The following is a 17,147-nucleotide window of genomic DNA, read 5'->3' as shown; positions in this document are numbered from 1 at the left end:
GGCCCAAGGTGTGCACGCTTCATGAGGACTGGGGATACCCCCGGCTCAGAAAGAAGGGACTCCACAGAGTCTGGCTGTCCCCTGTTATAGCTCTGGGAGGACCAGATCATGGATGGCCATATGTTCCAGTCTCATTTGTACCATAGGCAGAAAGTTGAGGAGCCTTCTGGGAGATGGGGTCTTGGGGTAATGGAGTGATGTCTACTTATCTCAAGGAATTGGGGGATGAGGGAGCGCAGGCCCTGGTAGGAGGAAAGATGAGTAACCCACAGTAGGCCATCAGAACCCTCACCCCAGAACCAAAGGAGTCAGCCCTGGATCCCTCACGTGGGGTGTCAGGATGTGGCTGTGTCTCACTCCTGTTTCCAGATCTCAGGGAGGTGAGGACTTTATTCTCAGAGGGTGACTCAGGCAAACATAGGGGACCCCATCTGGTCGAAAGAGAAATCCCAGGATCCACCAAGGGTACGTGTGCGCCAGAACGCTGACAGGGACAGCAGAGAAATCCTCCCTGCCCCTACTGTCACCCCACAGAGCATGGGCAGGGCTGTCTCCTGAGGTCACTCACTTATTCTGGGATCACTGATGTCAGGGAGGGAAAGGCCTTCGTCTGAGGGGCTGCACTCAGGTCAGTAGCGGGAGCATCCCAGGCTCTGCCAGGAGTCAAGGTGAGGACCAAACAGGCGCCTCACCCAGAACACATTAATTCCACTGAATTTTGTTATTTCTTGCTGTCCTTCCCCGAGGACCTAGGCACGTGTGGCCAGACGTGGGTCCCCTCCTGTCCTGTTCCTTATTAGGGACGTGAGCACCTGATCTGCATTTCTTGGAGCAGCAAAAGGGTGGAATTCAGGCCCTGCCAGGAAAAAGGTGAGGGCCCTGCGTGAGTACAGAGGGGACAATCCACTCCATGAGAGTGGGGACGTCACAGAGTCCAGCCCACCCTCCTGATAGCACTGAGGGCCCAGGGCTGTGCTTGCAGTCTGCACCCTGAGGGCCCCTGGATTCCTCTTCAAGGAGCTCCAGGAACCAGGCAGTGAGGCCTTGGTCTGAGACAGTGTCCTCATGTCACAGAGCAGAGGATGCACAGGCGGTGCCAGTAGCTAATGTTTGCCCTGAATGCACATTAAGGGCCCCACCTGCCATGGGACACATGGGACTCCAGAGAGTCTGGCCTCACCTCTCTACTGTGGTCAGTCCTGAAGAATCGACCTCTGCTGGCCAGCTGTACCCTGAGGTGCCCTCTCAATTCTTCCTTCAGGTTCTAAGGGAATAGGCCAACCCGGAGGACAGGATTCCCTGGAGGCCACAGAGGAGCACCAAGGAGAAGATCTGTAAGTAGGCCTTTGTTAGAGTCTCCAAGGTTCAGTTCTCAGCTGAGGCCTCTCACATGCTCCCTCTCTCCCCAGGACTATGGGTCTCCATTGTCCAACTCCTGCCCACACTCCTGCCTGCTGCCCTGACCAGAGTCATCATGTCTGTTGCAAAGAAGAGTCAGCAATGCAAGCCTGTGGAAGGCCTTGAGACCGCAGAGGAGGCCCCGTGCCTGGTGGGTGCACAGGCTTCTGCTGCTGAGGAGCAGGAGGCTGCCGCCTCCTCTACTCTGGTCCTGGGCACACTGTGGGAGGTGCCTACTGCTGGGTCAACAGGTCCTCCCCAGAGTCCTCAGGAAGCCTCCGCCTTCCCCACTACCATCAGCTACACTCTCTGGAGGCAATCTGATGAAGGCTGCAGCGGCCAAGAAGAGGAAGGGCCAAGCACCTCTCCTGACCCGGAGTCCGTGGTCCGAGCAGCATTCACTAACAAGGTGGCTGGGTTGGTTCATTTTCTGCTCCTCAAGTATAAAGCCAAGAAGCCGGTCACAAAGGCAGAAATTCTGGAGAGTGTCATCCAAAATTACAAACGCTACTTTCCTGTGATCTTCTGCAAAACCTCCGAGTCCCTGAAATTGATCTTTGGCATTGATATGAAGGAAGTGGACCCCACGGGCCACTCCTATGTCCTTATCACCTGCTTGGGCTTCTCCTGCAATGGCCTGCTGGGTGATAATCAGATCTTTCCCAAGACAGGCCTCCTGATAATCGTCCTGGGCATGATCGCAATGGAGGGCGACTGCGCATCTGAGGAGGAAGTCTGGGAGGAGCTGAGTGTGATGGAGGTGTATGATGGGAGGGAGCACAATGTTTATGGGGAGCCCTGGAAGCTGCTCACCCAATATTTGGTGCAAGAAAACTAACTGGAGTACCGACAGGTGCCCAGCAGTGATCCGGCACGCTACGAGTTCCTGTGGGGCCCAAGGGCCCTCACTGAAACCAGCTATATGAAAGTCCTGGAGCATGTGGTCAGGGTCAGTGCAAGAGTTTGCATTTCCTACCCATCCCTGCATGAAGCAGCTTTGAGAGAGGAGGAAGAGGGAGTCTGAGCATCAGTCGCAGCCAGGGCAGTGGGAGCGGGGCTGGGCCAGTGCACCTTCCAGGGCCCTGTTCAGCAGCTTCCTCTGCTTCGTGTGCCATGAGGCCCATTCTTCACTCTGTTGGAAGAGAGCTGGAACCCAGGAGGTAGAGGTTACAGTGAGCCGAGATCACACCACTGCACTCCAGCATGGGCAACAGAATGAGACTCTGTCTTCCAAAAAACAAACAAAAAAGCCATAGTATGTCTGATTATATTAATCTCCAAACCAGCTGGTGTTTAATATTGCTAAAGCTATAATAGAATCAGGAATAGGAAACAAACAGGAAAAAAATGGAATTTTACAAGGATTTATACTTGCAAAGAAAAAAGGACTTATTTGGAGTTGTTTATTGAAATTTCCCCAAGACTATTTTTTGAACTTATATATATAGACAGCATCAAGAGAAGGAGCTTAGGAGTTCTCATAGGGTTTAGGAACTACTAGACCTTGTGTATTACGTTCGTCTCAGCACTCAAGCAACTAAAGGATAACTGGAACATGGTATCTCACAGTGAATAATATGGTTGGTTACTTTACTAGGCTGACATATGGAGACAGGGTTCTTATGAATACGAGAGACACACCCAGGTTCAACTGAATGTATAGTGCATGAGGGATTAGCTGTACAGTGTTATCTGCAAAGTACCTAAAAGTGTTTTCTAACTAAGCACCAACTTCTTAGACTAGTCTTGGGCACACAAAAAATATCTAATACTAAGCTTATAGGAATACTTTATTTGGTCACTTGGTGGGGGAAGGTTGCTGAGACATATGACAACATTTAATACCTAAAGGTAGGAGGAAGCAAGGAAAGAGAAAATGCAGAAAGGAAGAGTGAGAGCCAAAAGAAGGGTGCCACCTCTGTAGACTCTCTAACAGAATTAAATTGATAAGATAACAGAAGTAAATGGGCATGCCTTGAGGGAAACATCCATACACTTTTGGAATCTGAGGCAAAAAGTGAAATGATTTACCTCTTGCCAAATCTATTGTCATTGCCCATGGGAAGTTCCCATTTCTTCTACTCTTGAATGCACAAGTAACATTCCTTGCCTAAGGATTAGCATTCTGTGATAATAGTGGTAATGACAGCTGCTTTAAATTAGTGGCAAGTTCAGAATGAAACACTGACCACCAGGCTATGTTTCTGAATCCAGTCTATGCCCTCGAATGTATTCAATCTACTTTCTATGGTATCCCTGAAAGCTATGACAAAAGAGTTGTATGGTAGGGGCAGGGCTCCTTATGGGGACACATACGGCTCCAGAAAACAAGTATTCCATCTTCTCACCATGACTTTTTGGTTTTCTTTTTTTTTTTTCTCTTTTCTCCCAGACTAGTAATTTCCAGTTTCTTCTCTACCAGTCTGGATGCCCATGGTGAACTTTAGAGATATCCACCAGCTCCATCAATTCCCTCAGTTACATCTACCTATCTTTTGAGCCCAGATGAACCCAATCATGTGTGTTCTCCTCAGTCCCAGGCTGCTGAGCAACGCTGGAGAAAAATCACAAAACTATACGGTTTGGTGTCTCTCCAGAATTATGGTTTCCAGCTTGAGTTGGGATTTCAGAATTACTTCAAAATGTTTAAATTTGCTCCTGGTCATTTTCCTCCTTCATTTCCCAGTTTCATTTATCACTCTATTTAACTTGTTAACCATCGCTGTCTGCTATTAACCTTGTCTCCTTTTACACAGAGAAAACAGAGGACATCAAATGGCATTTCCCATCACTCCACCTCTGTCAACGAATCCACCAGTAACATCTCAGAGATCCTTCTGTTTAGCACTGATGATCTCCAAGAGGATCTTATTGTATCAGTTACTCCTTCCTTCTGTATTTTCAATTTTCCTATTGCCTCCCCAACATGCTTTAGCTGTTCTCATCTAAAGAAACAATAATAACAACCACAATAAACTAACAAACAATAAACCATCTTTAACAGATCTTACCTTTCCCTCTTTTGTGCCACCTTCAAGCTTCCTAAACTTGGATTTATTCCTCAACCCATTACAATCTGGTTTCTAATTAAACAATTTTTTGCCAGTGTCACCAAAAACTTCTGAATTGCTAGTCTCCAAAGCGCATTCTTCAACTTCATTGTTTTCTTTCTTTTAAAAGTCAGGTTCACTGAAGTATAATTTACATACAATAAAATTCGCCCTTTTAATACTCTTTTACCATCCAATAAGTTTTGCCTTATATGTTGGTTCCCTGAGATCTGTAAAATAACTACCAAATCCCAAACCCCTTTGCTTCATACACAAATCCCTTTGGAATGTCTCAGCACATATAACACAGGTTCAAGTTCTTTCTTCAGTCATCAGAGTAACAGAGGTTGAAGATGCAATAAAATAAGTGCCAACTCTTGCTACTCCTGTTTCAAATAAGGAAATTTAGATAATGGTTATACACATTTCTGCAAATAAAACATTCTAGTGCTTACATCAGTCCTTAGTTGTTAAGATTAAATATTCACTACTTACAGTTTCCAACACATTTTTTTTTTTTTTAGAACATGGCCATTTCTTTTTTTTTTTTCTTTTTTTATCTTTTTTTGAGACGGATTCTTTCTCTGTCGCCCAGGCTAGAGTGCAATGCCACGATCTCAGCTCACTGCAACCTCTGTCTCCCAAGTTCAAGCGATTCTCTGGCTTCAGCCTCCCGAGTAGCTGGGATTACAGGCATGTACCACCACGCCAAACTAATTTTTGTATTTTTAGTAGAGACGGGGTTTCACCATGTTGGCCAGGATGGTCTCGATATCTTGACCTCGTGATCCACCCACTTCAGCCTCCCAAAGTGTTGGGATTACAGGCTGAGCCACCGCACCCAGCTGCTATTTCTTTTTGAAGTTCACTTTGTTCATCAAAAAGAAGCCTTTCATGATTCTCCACGTTCTTGATACTCCAAAACAAAAAGTATAGTTCACAGATAAACCACCACTTTTCATCTCACGTTTTAAACATAGCAATTTAAATTTCAAAGGAAACAGCATTTAACTTATTTTTTCCACATTTAAAATTGTAATAAAGAATGGAACTTGAAATACCCACTTAATTTTTTTTTCTTTTTTTTTATTTTTTGAGACCGAGCCTCACTTTATCACCAGGCTGGAGTGCAGTGGTGCAATCTTGGCTCACTGCAACCTCTGCCTCCTGGGTTCAAGCCATTCGGCAGCCTCAGCCTCTCCAGTAGTAGGGACTACAGGCATGCGCCACCACGCACATTTAAAATTTTTAATGCCAGATTTGAGAGAAATATTATTTAGCAGGTACAACAGTCATGTACTTCGCTTGAAAAAATGAGGAACAGTTAAAGACAAGATGGAGTCACGACAAAAAAAGACTGGCAGCCCTATATCATGAAATATTATATATTTTTTTCACCAAGTAGTGACCCATTTATTGTCACTCATAATTCAGGTAACATGATTTCCACTGATGGGATAAAATGGTCTCTGATACAAACTCATCAAATTAGAGAAAACTTACTTTTGAAATATATACTATTCATTCAACAAACAGTTAAATAGTTCCCACTACCTAAAATGTTGTATGTTAAGTACTGAGAAAGAAGTAAAACATGAATACACACTCTCTTTCATATTCCTGTGACATGAGCAAAGGCACAAATAAAATAATACAAAAATTTATAATTGGTATGGACATGCAACTCACTCAGGCATGTAGGCAAAAATGGAGATTAAATGCTGGCATAGTTGCCAAAAGAATCATATTTCAATCAGTTCTTAAAAAGATTTAAAAACATTGTGAGGGAAGAGCATGAGCAAAGCCTGGAGGTAATGGTGAGTTCCTTCAGAGAAGGCTATCAACCAGGAAAGACAGAATGGAGCAAAACAAGCCTAAAAGGGGGTCATGTAAAGGGGAGTGTCTCTGACTAAGAATTTAGAAGTGGACATCACAGGTTGGGAGGAGGGAAGGGCTAGGTTTTAGGAAGATAATATTGCCAATCTACAAAGGATGGCTCAGAGGAGAAAAGAGAACTCAGCTGAGTTTAATAGTACAAGCAAGGAAAGATGATGTGAACTAGGGCAGCAGCAGTGGGAATTTAAAGAAGGAAATTAAAGGACCACAGCAGAGGTAAAAATTGCAGGGCCTAATGATAACTGCATGGGAAGTATAATGGACTTGGAATAGTCAAAGATAATACCAAAGCTCCAACCCTGGTAACATGTAGCAATAACATTGAGAATATAACTTTTCTATTCAAATGTTCACACCAATGAATAAATGTTTTGTGGGAACATTATAGCAATATATTCTGTACTTGTGAGTTCTATTGAAATAACTGTCTTGTCTTGTAAATATATATTTCTTAAGTGGCTTAAAAATTGTATGTTCAAACTCTTTTACCAGTTTATTTAAATCATCTAAGTTAGTTTGGAAGAGTGACACATGAACATGTATTTTCACAAGACTATTAAAAAGAATACTTCCCTCAAAAAAAAAAAAAAAAGAATTTCATTGGCTCCTAAAAAACATGTATCTACATGAAGAAGAGGTCATTGTCAGATGAAAATTCACTCATGTGAAATACAACAGCAGATAATTATCAATGCACAAAGTGTTAATAATCTGCTGACTTTCCCATTCTGTTATACATCTGAACCATCTCTTATGATTACAAATTGTTATCCAGGTAATGAAATAATCTCTACAAGGAACCCCCATGATACAAGTTTAACTATGTCAAAAAACTGCACTTGTACCCCTGAACTTAAACATTTAAAACATTGTCATGTAAAACCATCACTAATCACTAATAATTTTGAAAGCAAATTTGCCATAAAACACTCATATGTTACAGCAGAAAATAAAAGAGATACTCAATAGTTACACTTGCCTACTTCCTATTGAGCTAAAACTGTTGAAACAAGACAAGGAAAAGACATCTAGAAAGGATTTAGGGACTTTCTGCTTTCCACTCTAGATTTATCGCTGATCTCTTAAAAGCTGATTGGTGAACATAAAATGTTAGTACATGATCAATTTTACACACAATATGTCTATTTCTAAATGAATTATCCAATTTACATTTTCCTATTCTAAATAATTCCCACAGAACCGTTAATGAATCCTAAAAATACAAATACATTTACCACTTACGGTAAATCTGGAACAATAAATTCAAAATGGAAATGATAATTAAACCAAAACATTTTTTCCATAAACTGGGAAGCAAGCAACCTGTCTTCTATTTTTATGTATGCATTGTATTTTATAAGAGTGTATTATGTTACCAAATTTAACAGACTTTTTCGAACTGCTCATGTAACAGTTTAATTTTTTTCAATTTCTCTCTCTGGACAAGCCTAGCATGTAGATAAGCTTTTAGTTGCTCTTGAAGTATCTTCTAGAAATGTAAAACAAAAAAGTGACAAAAATTGGATAAATTTTAATATTTACAAAACATAATTCTACACTTTTAAAGGAATCCTCTTCAAATCAATACTTCTTAACCTTTTCTGTTTAACAACATCTATGACCAATGTTAAATAATTATTTTCACTATTCATATGCCAAAACAGTACAGTAATCCTTTTCTTCAGTCACTAAGTAAAGAATTTTCTTTCTCATAAATATTCAGCACGTATGTCCTAATTCTTGATTTCAAATTTCCAGATGACCCTTCCTAAAATTTGTTTACCACAGATAGGTAGTATCTATACAACAAGCCTACCTAACAGAAATTAAGTAAGAAATATTATTTCTTACTAATATTTTAAACTTGTATTACATCTCAATCATTTCACTATGCACAGAAATTAACCTTCCAATAATGCTGGCCTTTCTGCTCTTCTGCTCCTTGACCTAATACCCAACAACAGCATTCTCCCCTCTCTTACTTGCCACTCACATAGTCATCCCCTAGATTTTCTCATTCCTTCCCAGTAACTGCAACATCTACATAATGTTATTGATAGCAATGATAAATGGGAACCATAGGTCAGACAGGATCATGAAAATTTTTAATAAACTCATTACATAAGAACTCTTTAATCCTCAAAACAACTCTGAGGTAGGTACTCTTACTCTTACTATGTCCCTTTCAAAGATAAGAAAACTGGGGCACAGAGATAATTTGCCCATGGTTTCAGAGCTAGCCAGGGTCAAACTGGAGTTGTATCCCAAGCAGTGTGGTTCCAGAGTCCAGGTCCTTGACCACTGCACTTGGCTGTTTCTGCATCTTTCCAACATACAACCACTATCTCCCTACCCTTGTAGGAAACTCACTTTAGTATACAGCTCAGTGGTCTATAAAGACCTAACACCCATGAAATGGAACACTTTTCGAGGCTCAGCACCACACCCCTATGTGCTCACTTTCCTCAGTGCCAGCCTAAATTCCATAGCCAGTCATCATAACTCCATCCTTGGGTATATTTCCTCCCCACTGCTCCCTCCTCACAGTGCTCTGATACACCCCAGCGGAGGAAATTCCAACTCTACTCTGCTCTTGCACAAATATGCCAACTGGGCTCACTTTAACTTCAAAATCACCATGACACCAACCTCAGTGGGACCTCTAATACTGCTTGGCAATGATATTCCTCTAGTCCATTAACAGGAACCTTCTCTGGGCTCATGTTCTCTACCTTCTTTGCTTTGAACTTCAGCATGAACTCTTACTACTTGAGGCATTGATACAATGGATTAATTATCAAGTTAATCCTGATACCAACAGGTAGTTTTTCTTCTAGTTTCTGAGTCTTCTTCATGTCTGTGTTCCAGCCTTGAAACAACTTCCAGAACTGCTTAAAATATTCATAATGAAGTTTCTGCCTGCAACACATAATAAGGAACATGGTCATACTTCATAAGGAAATGAAAAGTTAATCAAAAGCAAGACAAAACTGATTTCATAGAATTCATAGTACAAAATAAGAAGGACGTAACAGCAGCTGAAAACTCACCGGGAAAGGATGAAGTGAGTTTCTCTCATTCTAAAAGTATTTCTTCTGACTACTAGAGAAGCTATCTCACATTCTTTACCTCCTAAAACCAATGGAAGATGGACTATGCTATAAATTTCCCAGAAACATCCATTTTCACTAAAGGAGTTTACTTTTTATTTCCTCTTGTGGAATAACATAGGGGTTCTGCTAAGTAGATTCAATGATGATATCATAGCCATTCATCCCATAAGATTTCCCAAAAGGAATATTTCACTTAACTACTTCTACACTTTGGCACAACAATAATTTTGTAAAAGAAATAGTGAAAAAATATTAAACTAAACTATATATCTTATTTAAAACATAAGATTATCCCTTTCTATGTCATTGAATACTGTTAAGGATTAGAAGACAAAACATCAAAGACATTTACCATGTATTCAGCTAGCATATGTCTAAAAATGAATATAAATTAATTTTACAAGAAGACTCTACACTTATATGAATGGCAAAAAGACATCATCTTCTTTGGCTTCTCGGTAATAGATTTCAATTCTGTCACACTGAGGTTATAAAATTAAAGAAACTTACCTGCTTGGAGAAAAATCAAGTAAAATATATTGTCCACTGGAAACTCCAATAATTATAAGATAGTGGTTGTCTGAAATTATTTGCAGCAACGAATACAAAGCAATGATACAAATATCATGGTTCAAAAAAGCCAACAGCCATACCTTTGCTCTCCATGTGTTTTCCAAACATGTTCGATTTTTTTGATAGAGGCATTTGTATTCATTTCAAACTTTTTTTCTCTTTGCAAGAAGAGCCTGTTTAATGTCAGTGAGATAGTAAATGAAAATTAATTAAAAGGTGATGTTGAAAAGTAGTTTCTTCACATATATTCAAAACAATATGGGATATGATGTTTCAGCAACATTAAAGAACATTAAAAATTTATAATGCAAGCATCATTTCAAAAAGCAAGATTTGCTCACTTAATTTCTGTGAAAACATTCAGATATTGGTACTACAATTCTACATGGTATAACTGAAGATCACTTTTAATTAATGGATGGGAAAAAAGGCTAATAATGAAAATAGTTTCTATTTTTTAAATGTGCATAAAGGGTTACAAACACAATCTTTTATTTTTAAATTTATAAATTGTCCTATAATTCATATGACATGTTTATATGAAATATTGTCACAGCCCATTACATAAAACACACAAAAGTAATTTATTTAGGCCGGGCGTGGTGGCTCACACCTGTAATACCAGCACTTTGGGAGGCCGAGGCAGGCGGATCACGAGGTCAGGAGTTCAACACCATGCTGGATAACACGGTGAAAACCCATCTCTACTAAAAATACAAAAAAATTCAGCTGGGCTTGGTGACAGGTGCCTGTAGTCCCAGCTACTCAGGAGGTTGAGGCAGGAGAATAGTGTGAACCCGGGAGGCGGAGGTTGCAGTGAGCTGAGATGGTGCCACTGCACTCCAGCTTGGGCGACCCAGAGAGACTCCGTCTCAAAAAAAAAAAAAAAAAAAAGGAATTTATTTAATAAGACCATCAAAAGTGTAGAAATAATATAAAATAAGAAAATTATCTTTAAGCAACCTAATGACTGGTGCTTTTAACTGTATTTTACTAAAAGTAGCAATGTCCGTGGGTTTAAAAATTTAAGTAGATAAATAAATACATTCAGGCCGGGCGCGGTGGCTCAAGCCTGTAATTCCAGCACTTTGGGAGGCCGAGACGGGCGGATCACGAGGTCAGGAGATCAAGACCATCCTGGCTAACATGGTGAAACCCCGTCTCTACTAAAAAATACAAAAAACTAGCCGGGCGAGGTGGCGGGCGCCTGTAGTCCCAGCTACTCGGGAGGCTGAGGCAGGAGAATGGCGTAAACTCGGGCGGTGGAGCTTGCAGTGAGCTGAGATCCGGCCACTGCACTCCAGCTTGGGTGACAGAGCGAGACTCCGTCTCAAAAAATAAATAAATAAATAAATAAATACATTCAAGGACACTTTTGAAATATTTTCTTGGAGATTTTTATATGATATTTTAATCCATAGTGTTGTGTTTCAGAAAATTGTAATACTACAAATCCTTTCCTACACATGGTTTCACATCAGACATCTACCATTAATTGCTAGTTTTCAGCAACCATAAAAGAACTGCATCATCATATGAATATTTTTACATATAGTATCCATCTACAATACTCAATTTATTAGGCAGCTCACAAAACCAACATTTTGTCACCAACATGCACAGCAAAGCTTGTCACATATACTGCCTGTGTGAATTATCTCTATAGAAGAGTCAAAAATTAAATCAGACTTTTTAAAAATAAGGGCATTGTCTCTACAGTCTTGACAGAAATTTACTGAGACTTTTTAAAGAATATGATCCTATAACGTAGTCAGTGCAAGGATTATTTCACATGGCAATATAAAATTTATGAGTTTCTAGATCCAATTACATGTTTCTCACTTTGTAGAAAAGTTGTCTTTAGTTTTCCACTACCCAGTTTATTAATGGAATAATAGTGAAAAAGAACCATTTTAGAGAGTTCCATTTTGACTGGTGCTCCAAAGAAAACAAAATCAGAAAGCAATGAAAACAGAATTGCTAAATTAAGAACATGAAGAACTCTGATATTAAAAACTGAGGTATCACTTCATCTGTGTACACAAAGAAGAATCGAGCTAATTCTCATCTGATGTCCTCTAATGTCCCACAATCCGTTATATTTCCATGTGTACAAAACAAAAATGATCCCTCCTGCCTCACCATTACTACGAGCATTCTTACATCCTTATCAACAATGAAAAGGTAGGTAAGGACATTTCTCAAGCAAATTACATTAAATACCTCTGTTAAATCCTATGATGAGGACAAAGCATTGAACACAGTCTTGTAGTCCACTAATTCACATAACCTGCTCTAACAGTTGTGTGGTCAAAGCCAATTTTCTTAAACTACAAATAGCTCCTAAAACATACCTCCAATTACTTGTAACATCTTCTATACACCATTCCTGTAAAATAAGTACATCAAAATTTTAACATAATGCTGCACAAAATACCAGGTTTGTTTAAGAAGAAATATCTCAGGCCAAATATTCAGCATAAAACGGTCAGTACATGAGCCAATGAGCCAAAGCTGACTTTTTGTAAAATAGCTTATCTGACAGGCAAAAATGCTTTAAACATATTACCCCACATCTTCTTCATCTGTTTCTGTGAAAGGCTTTCTTTGCCCATGCTCATCAGTTACTGGATCTTTTTCTGCATTAAAATAAAAAAAGCCAACCTGCACATCCTGCATATGTACACAGAAATTAAAATAAAAGTTAAAACAAAAAAAATAGAATGGCAAAGCAGAGAGCCAAAACAAAGTAAAATCAAACAAATAAATAAAAAAGACAAATCTTTTTAGAGGAAGGATGCTATTGTGGAAATTTTGCAGGGAGAAATGTACTATTTGTGGATTTTTAAGGCCCTCTGCCAATTAACGGTTTAAAGCAGAGCTACACACAGAGTCACTTGGACTCTGTCCATTTTACGGGGGCATTTTTGCAAGCCCCTTGGGGTTCAAGTCCTCATAAATGATGCATTGGAGATCAAAACCTTTGGACCTCAGGACTGCACCTTTTGAGAAGAGCTGCTCTAAGAGTGTGTGTAACTGTGCTAAGAGGGGAGCCTCCCATGGGAAACTTAAAGCCCTTGAACCTGCTTTAGAAACCTAGGGCATCTTAAGGCATTCAAGGTGGACTCCAAATAAACAACTTGAGCTGTGGGCTGGGGGCAACTCATTTGCCCTCCATTTAATAGGACCCAACAGACCGTCCCCTTGAGTGGGCACCTGGTTCCCGGACCCTTGGGTCTGTTTTTACATCCATGCTCTATTTCCTGGGCTGCCATAAGCTGAACCTCCACCCAGGCCATGTTGGCCTTCGTGATGCACTTCCTGCTCGCAGACTCCATAGCTGGCCTTCCTGAGATGGTAGAGACGATTTCTGAACCTTGTGAGCGCAAAAACACACTAAGTAAACTAAGCGTGTTAAATGAGAGCCATGGTGGGGAATTTCTCCGGTACAAGAAGAGTGGGGCTGGTGTGGCTGAGTCTCCTGTTGAAGCAGGAGGGGACAAGAAAGAAGTTGCCAGTTTTCCCCTCCATGTCATTGTGTCCTGCCCACCCCGTTCCCGGGGCTGCCTGTAGAGCTCACACTTGCTCCACACACCTGAACTTCTGGCCCTCTGCTGAATTCTTGCAGTGCCCTTGGGACAAAGCTTGAAACTCGGCCCCTCTCCTGAGTCCCCAAGCAACCTTGTCTTGGTCAAGAGAGCCTTGGGAGTGACACAGGACATCCCCAGCCATCTCTATGAAAATAAACCTGTCTGCACCTGTGTTGAACAGTCAGGTGCCGACTCTGTCCACTCGCCAGTGTGGACGCCCAGGGGACCCGTGGTGATGAAGTGTCCAGTCCTAACAGGCAGCCTGGTAGGAGGGACACAAGCAGGCTATCCCCTGAGCCTCCACACACCGACAAAGGCCCCTTTGATGTTCTCCATTCTTGGGGACCACTCGACCCTCTCAAGCTCCTGGCCCTGGTCCACCCCAGCCTGCCCTCAGGGGCCTCACCCTGACCCAGACCCTTTGCAATGCCACGGTTCTTTCTTCACAAGTCAGCCTGGGCCACCCAACTCCACACCCTCGTCCCCTGAGGACCTCTGACCCCTCTGTCCCTGTCTTCCCTCCAGCTGGTGCCTCACCTGAGGGATCCCAGAGCTCAACCTCTCACAGGACCTCCAGGACCCATCACCGCAAGGCTTCTCTGAGGGCCTGGATCCTTGGTCCTCGCGAGAGCAGCTGGCCTGGCAGTGCGTGCATGTAGCTGATTGGCCGGCTCAGTGTGCATGCAGGAGGTGGGGCCATGTGGAGCCACGCCCCCTCCAGGCACACCTACCCCTGAGGGACGGCCCATGGCTGCTGTGGACTGGAGGGTGGCTCTCCTGGACCTTCACCCCTACAGTCCTCCAACTCCTCATCCCGGGGAAGGACAGAAGGACCTGGGAGTGTAATGGGGAGCAGCCAGTGACCCTGCACTGAAGGGTGGAGGCCATGTGGCTGTGGCTTAGGACCTTGCATCTAGGCTCGTTCCAGCCATCTCTGCCCCTTTGGGAACAATGACCATAACCTGGGCTACCGAAACCTGACCCTCCACGGGTGTAGACTGACCGCAAGCACATCTACAATTTTTAATTTTCTATCCAAAACATTGTCTACTGTCTTATCCAAGAACGCATTTTTCCTCCAGGAACAGATTTTGACAATGCTCCCTTAAAAAACTACAGTCTACGGACCACTGAGCTTTTTTTTTTTTTTTAAACTCTTGAGCCTTTACGGTACAAGAACCAGTCATTGCATTCTCTGAAGTTGGCTATGACCAAGCCAGTTGGGGTGAAAGAATCAATCAAAGATAATGTGGTGTTGCTGCTGTTGCTGTTTTCATCCTGAATCATCTCATCATATATGTGAGGTGCCTGAAATATAGGAAACTCTCACTGAATATTGGATTGCCTTCTTGTGTACCTATTAAATGACAGCTGCTTTCTCCATTTATTCTTGATGGCATGTCACCCAATATGGGCTCCTATGCTACTAAATATAGGTCAAGCTACATGACAGCAGCATTTCATTTTCTTAAAACACAAAATCTTATTTATATAATTTAGTGAATGTCAACTCAGCTGATGTCAAACTATAAACTTAGCTAGAGGGTATTCACTGGAGCAAATAGTCTTTAGTTTCCTTTTCCAAACATAAAGTATGTTTCACTTTGATTACTGATGTTGGAAGATATATGTATAATTATCAGTTTGAAAATTCACCATTCTAAGGATTCAGAGTAAGACAGGTTATAAGATCACCTTGCATCTGCGAGACTGGACAGATTCACCAATTTCCTGGCAGCAGAGAAGTAGACTGCCTGGTGAACATTATGATCATAATGAAAAGAATATATAAAACTGAGCTTCCAATGTCTCTTTGTAACTCTTACATGAATTTAAGTATTACTTGAATTTAAGTATTACTTGTTTTCTTTTCTTGATCTCAAATCACATAATCTAAAAAATGTTTATTAGACTTTTTTTTCCTCCAAACTACAAAAGTGAAGTGTGCTCTTAAAAAATAGATAATTGCCACCAGGCACTGTAGCTCAAGTCTGTAAACCCAGCACTTGGGGAGGCTGTAGCAGGAGGATCGCTTGAGCCCAGGAAATCAAGACCAGCCTGGGCAACGTAGCAAAACCCCAACTCTACAAACTTTTTAAAAAATTAGCCAGGTGCGGTGGCCCCTGCCTGTAGTCCCAGCTACTCAGGAGGCTGAGGCAGGAGGATCCCTTGAGCCCAGGAGGTCAAGACTGCAATGAGCTATGATCATGACACTGAACTCCAGCCTGAGTGACAGAGCGAGATCCTGTTTGAAAAAAAAATTTAAAAACACGACTGTTTATAACTGCAGAAGTTAATATCTTTAATGGTTCCCCTCATATCATGTCATTAATTCCCAATTAACCAGCAATGGGATATAGACTGCTATGTATATATGTATTTCTATACCGATGTAAAGAGGAGTTAATGATGGCACATTAAACTTTCCCATCATTAAATGCTATCAATACCACCTACCTCATAGAATTAGCTTGATAATTAGATGTGTTAATATCTGCCAATTTTACCAAATAGTGTCAAGAACATAATAAATAATCTGTAGTATTTGGTATAATAAATAATGATCACCAGATGAGCTTTTATTTTCAATGGAAGTGACTTTTATTTTAAATTTCAGAAATCAGAAAAATAATTCCCCTTTGCTTTTCTTTAAGATATAACAGCAAAAGTTGATGTCTGTAGGACATAATATACATATACACACACTCACACAGATACACACCGGTATGCACACATACACGCACACAAACACGACACACACACACAGATACACACACAGAGAGAGATACAAGCACGCGCGCACACACACACACACACACACACACACACACACACACACACATGCAGTATGAGCTATCCCAACCAAAACTTTCGGAGTAAAGGCAGTACAGCCTGCTTCTGGAGTCACTTTTTTTTTTTTTTTTTTTTTTTTGAGATTGGGTCTCACTCTGCTTCCCAGGCTGGGTGCAGTGGTGCCATCATACCTCACTGTGCCCTTGAAATCCTGGGCTCAAGCAATCCTCCCTCTTCAGGCTCCCATGTAGTGGGATTACAGGTGTGTGCCACCCCTCCTGGCTAGTTTTTAAAACTTGTAGGGCTGGGCGCCATGGCTCACGCCTGTAATCCCAACACTTTGGGAGGCCAAGGCGGGCAGATTACGAGGTCAGGAGATCAAGACCATCCTGGTTAACATGGTGAAACCCCGTCTCTACTAAAAATACAAAAAAAATTAGCCAGGCATGGTGGCGGGCACCTGTAGTCCCAGCTACTCGGGAGGTTGAGGCAGGAGAATGGCAGGAACCCGGGAGGCAGAGCTTGCAGTAAGCCGAGAAGGTGCCACTGCACTCCAGCCTGGGCGACAGAGCGAGACTCCGTCTCAAAATAAATAAAAAAATAAATAAAAAAATAAATAAATAAATAAATAAATAAATAAATAAAACTTGTTGTAGAGACAGATCTCACTATATTGCCCAGGCTTGTCTTGAACTCCCAGCCTCAAGCAATCCTACTGCCTCATCCTACTAAAG

General features: G+C 41.5%; 1 protein-coding gene across 1 annotated transcript; it reads left to right on the top strand.

Annotated features, from left to right (window-relative positions):
* The first annotated feature begins 1,288 nt into the window (after positions 1–1,288).
* On the top strand, positions 1,289–2,422 carry MAGEA1 (MAGE family member A1). The gene is given in 2 exon segments (XM_025373308.1): positions 1,289–1,334; positions 1,410–2,422. A coding segment is annotated over 1 exon segment (948 nt). The 5' UTR covers positions 1,289–1,334; positions 1,410–1,474.
* The last annotated feature ends 14,725 nt before the right edge of the window (positions 2,423–17,147 follow it).

This window comes from Theropithecus gelada, chromosome X (genome assembly GCF_003255815.1).
Source record: "Theropithecus gelada isolate Dixy chromosome X, Tgel_1.0, whole genome shotgun sequence".
Lineage (NCBI taxonomy): Eukaryota > Metazoa > Chordata > Mammalia > Primates > Cercopithecidae > Theropithecus > Theropithecus gelada.
The sequence above is the reverse complement of the archived record's forward strand: the minus strand, read 5'-3'. Positions and strand labels throughout refer to the sequence as shown.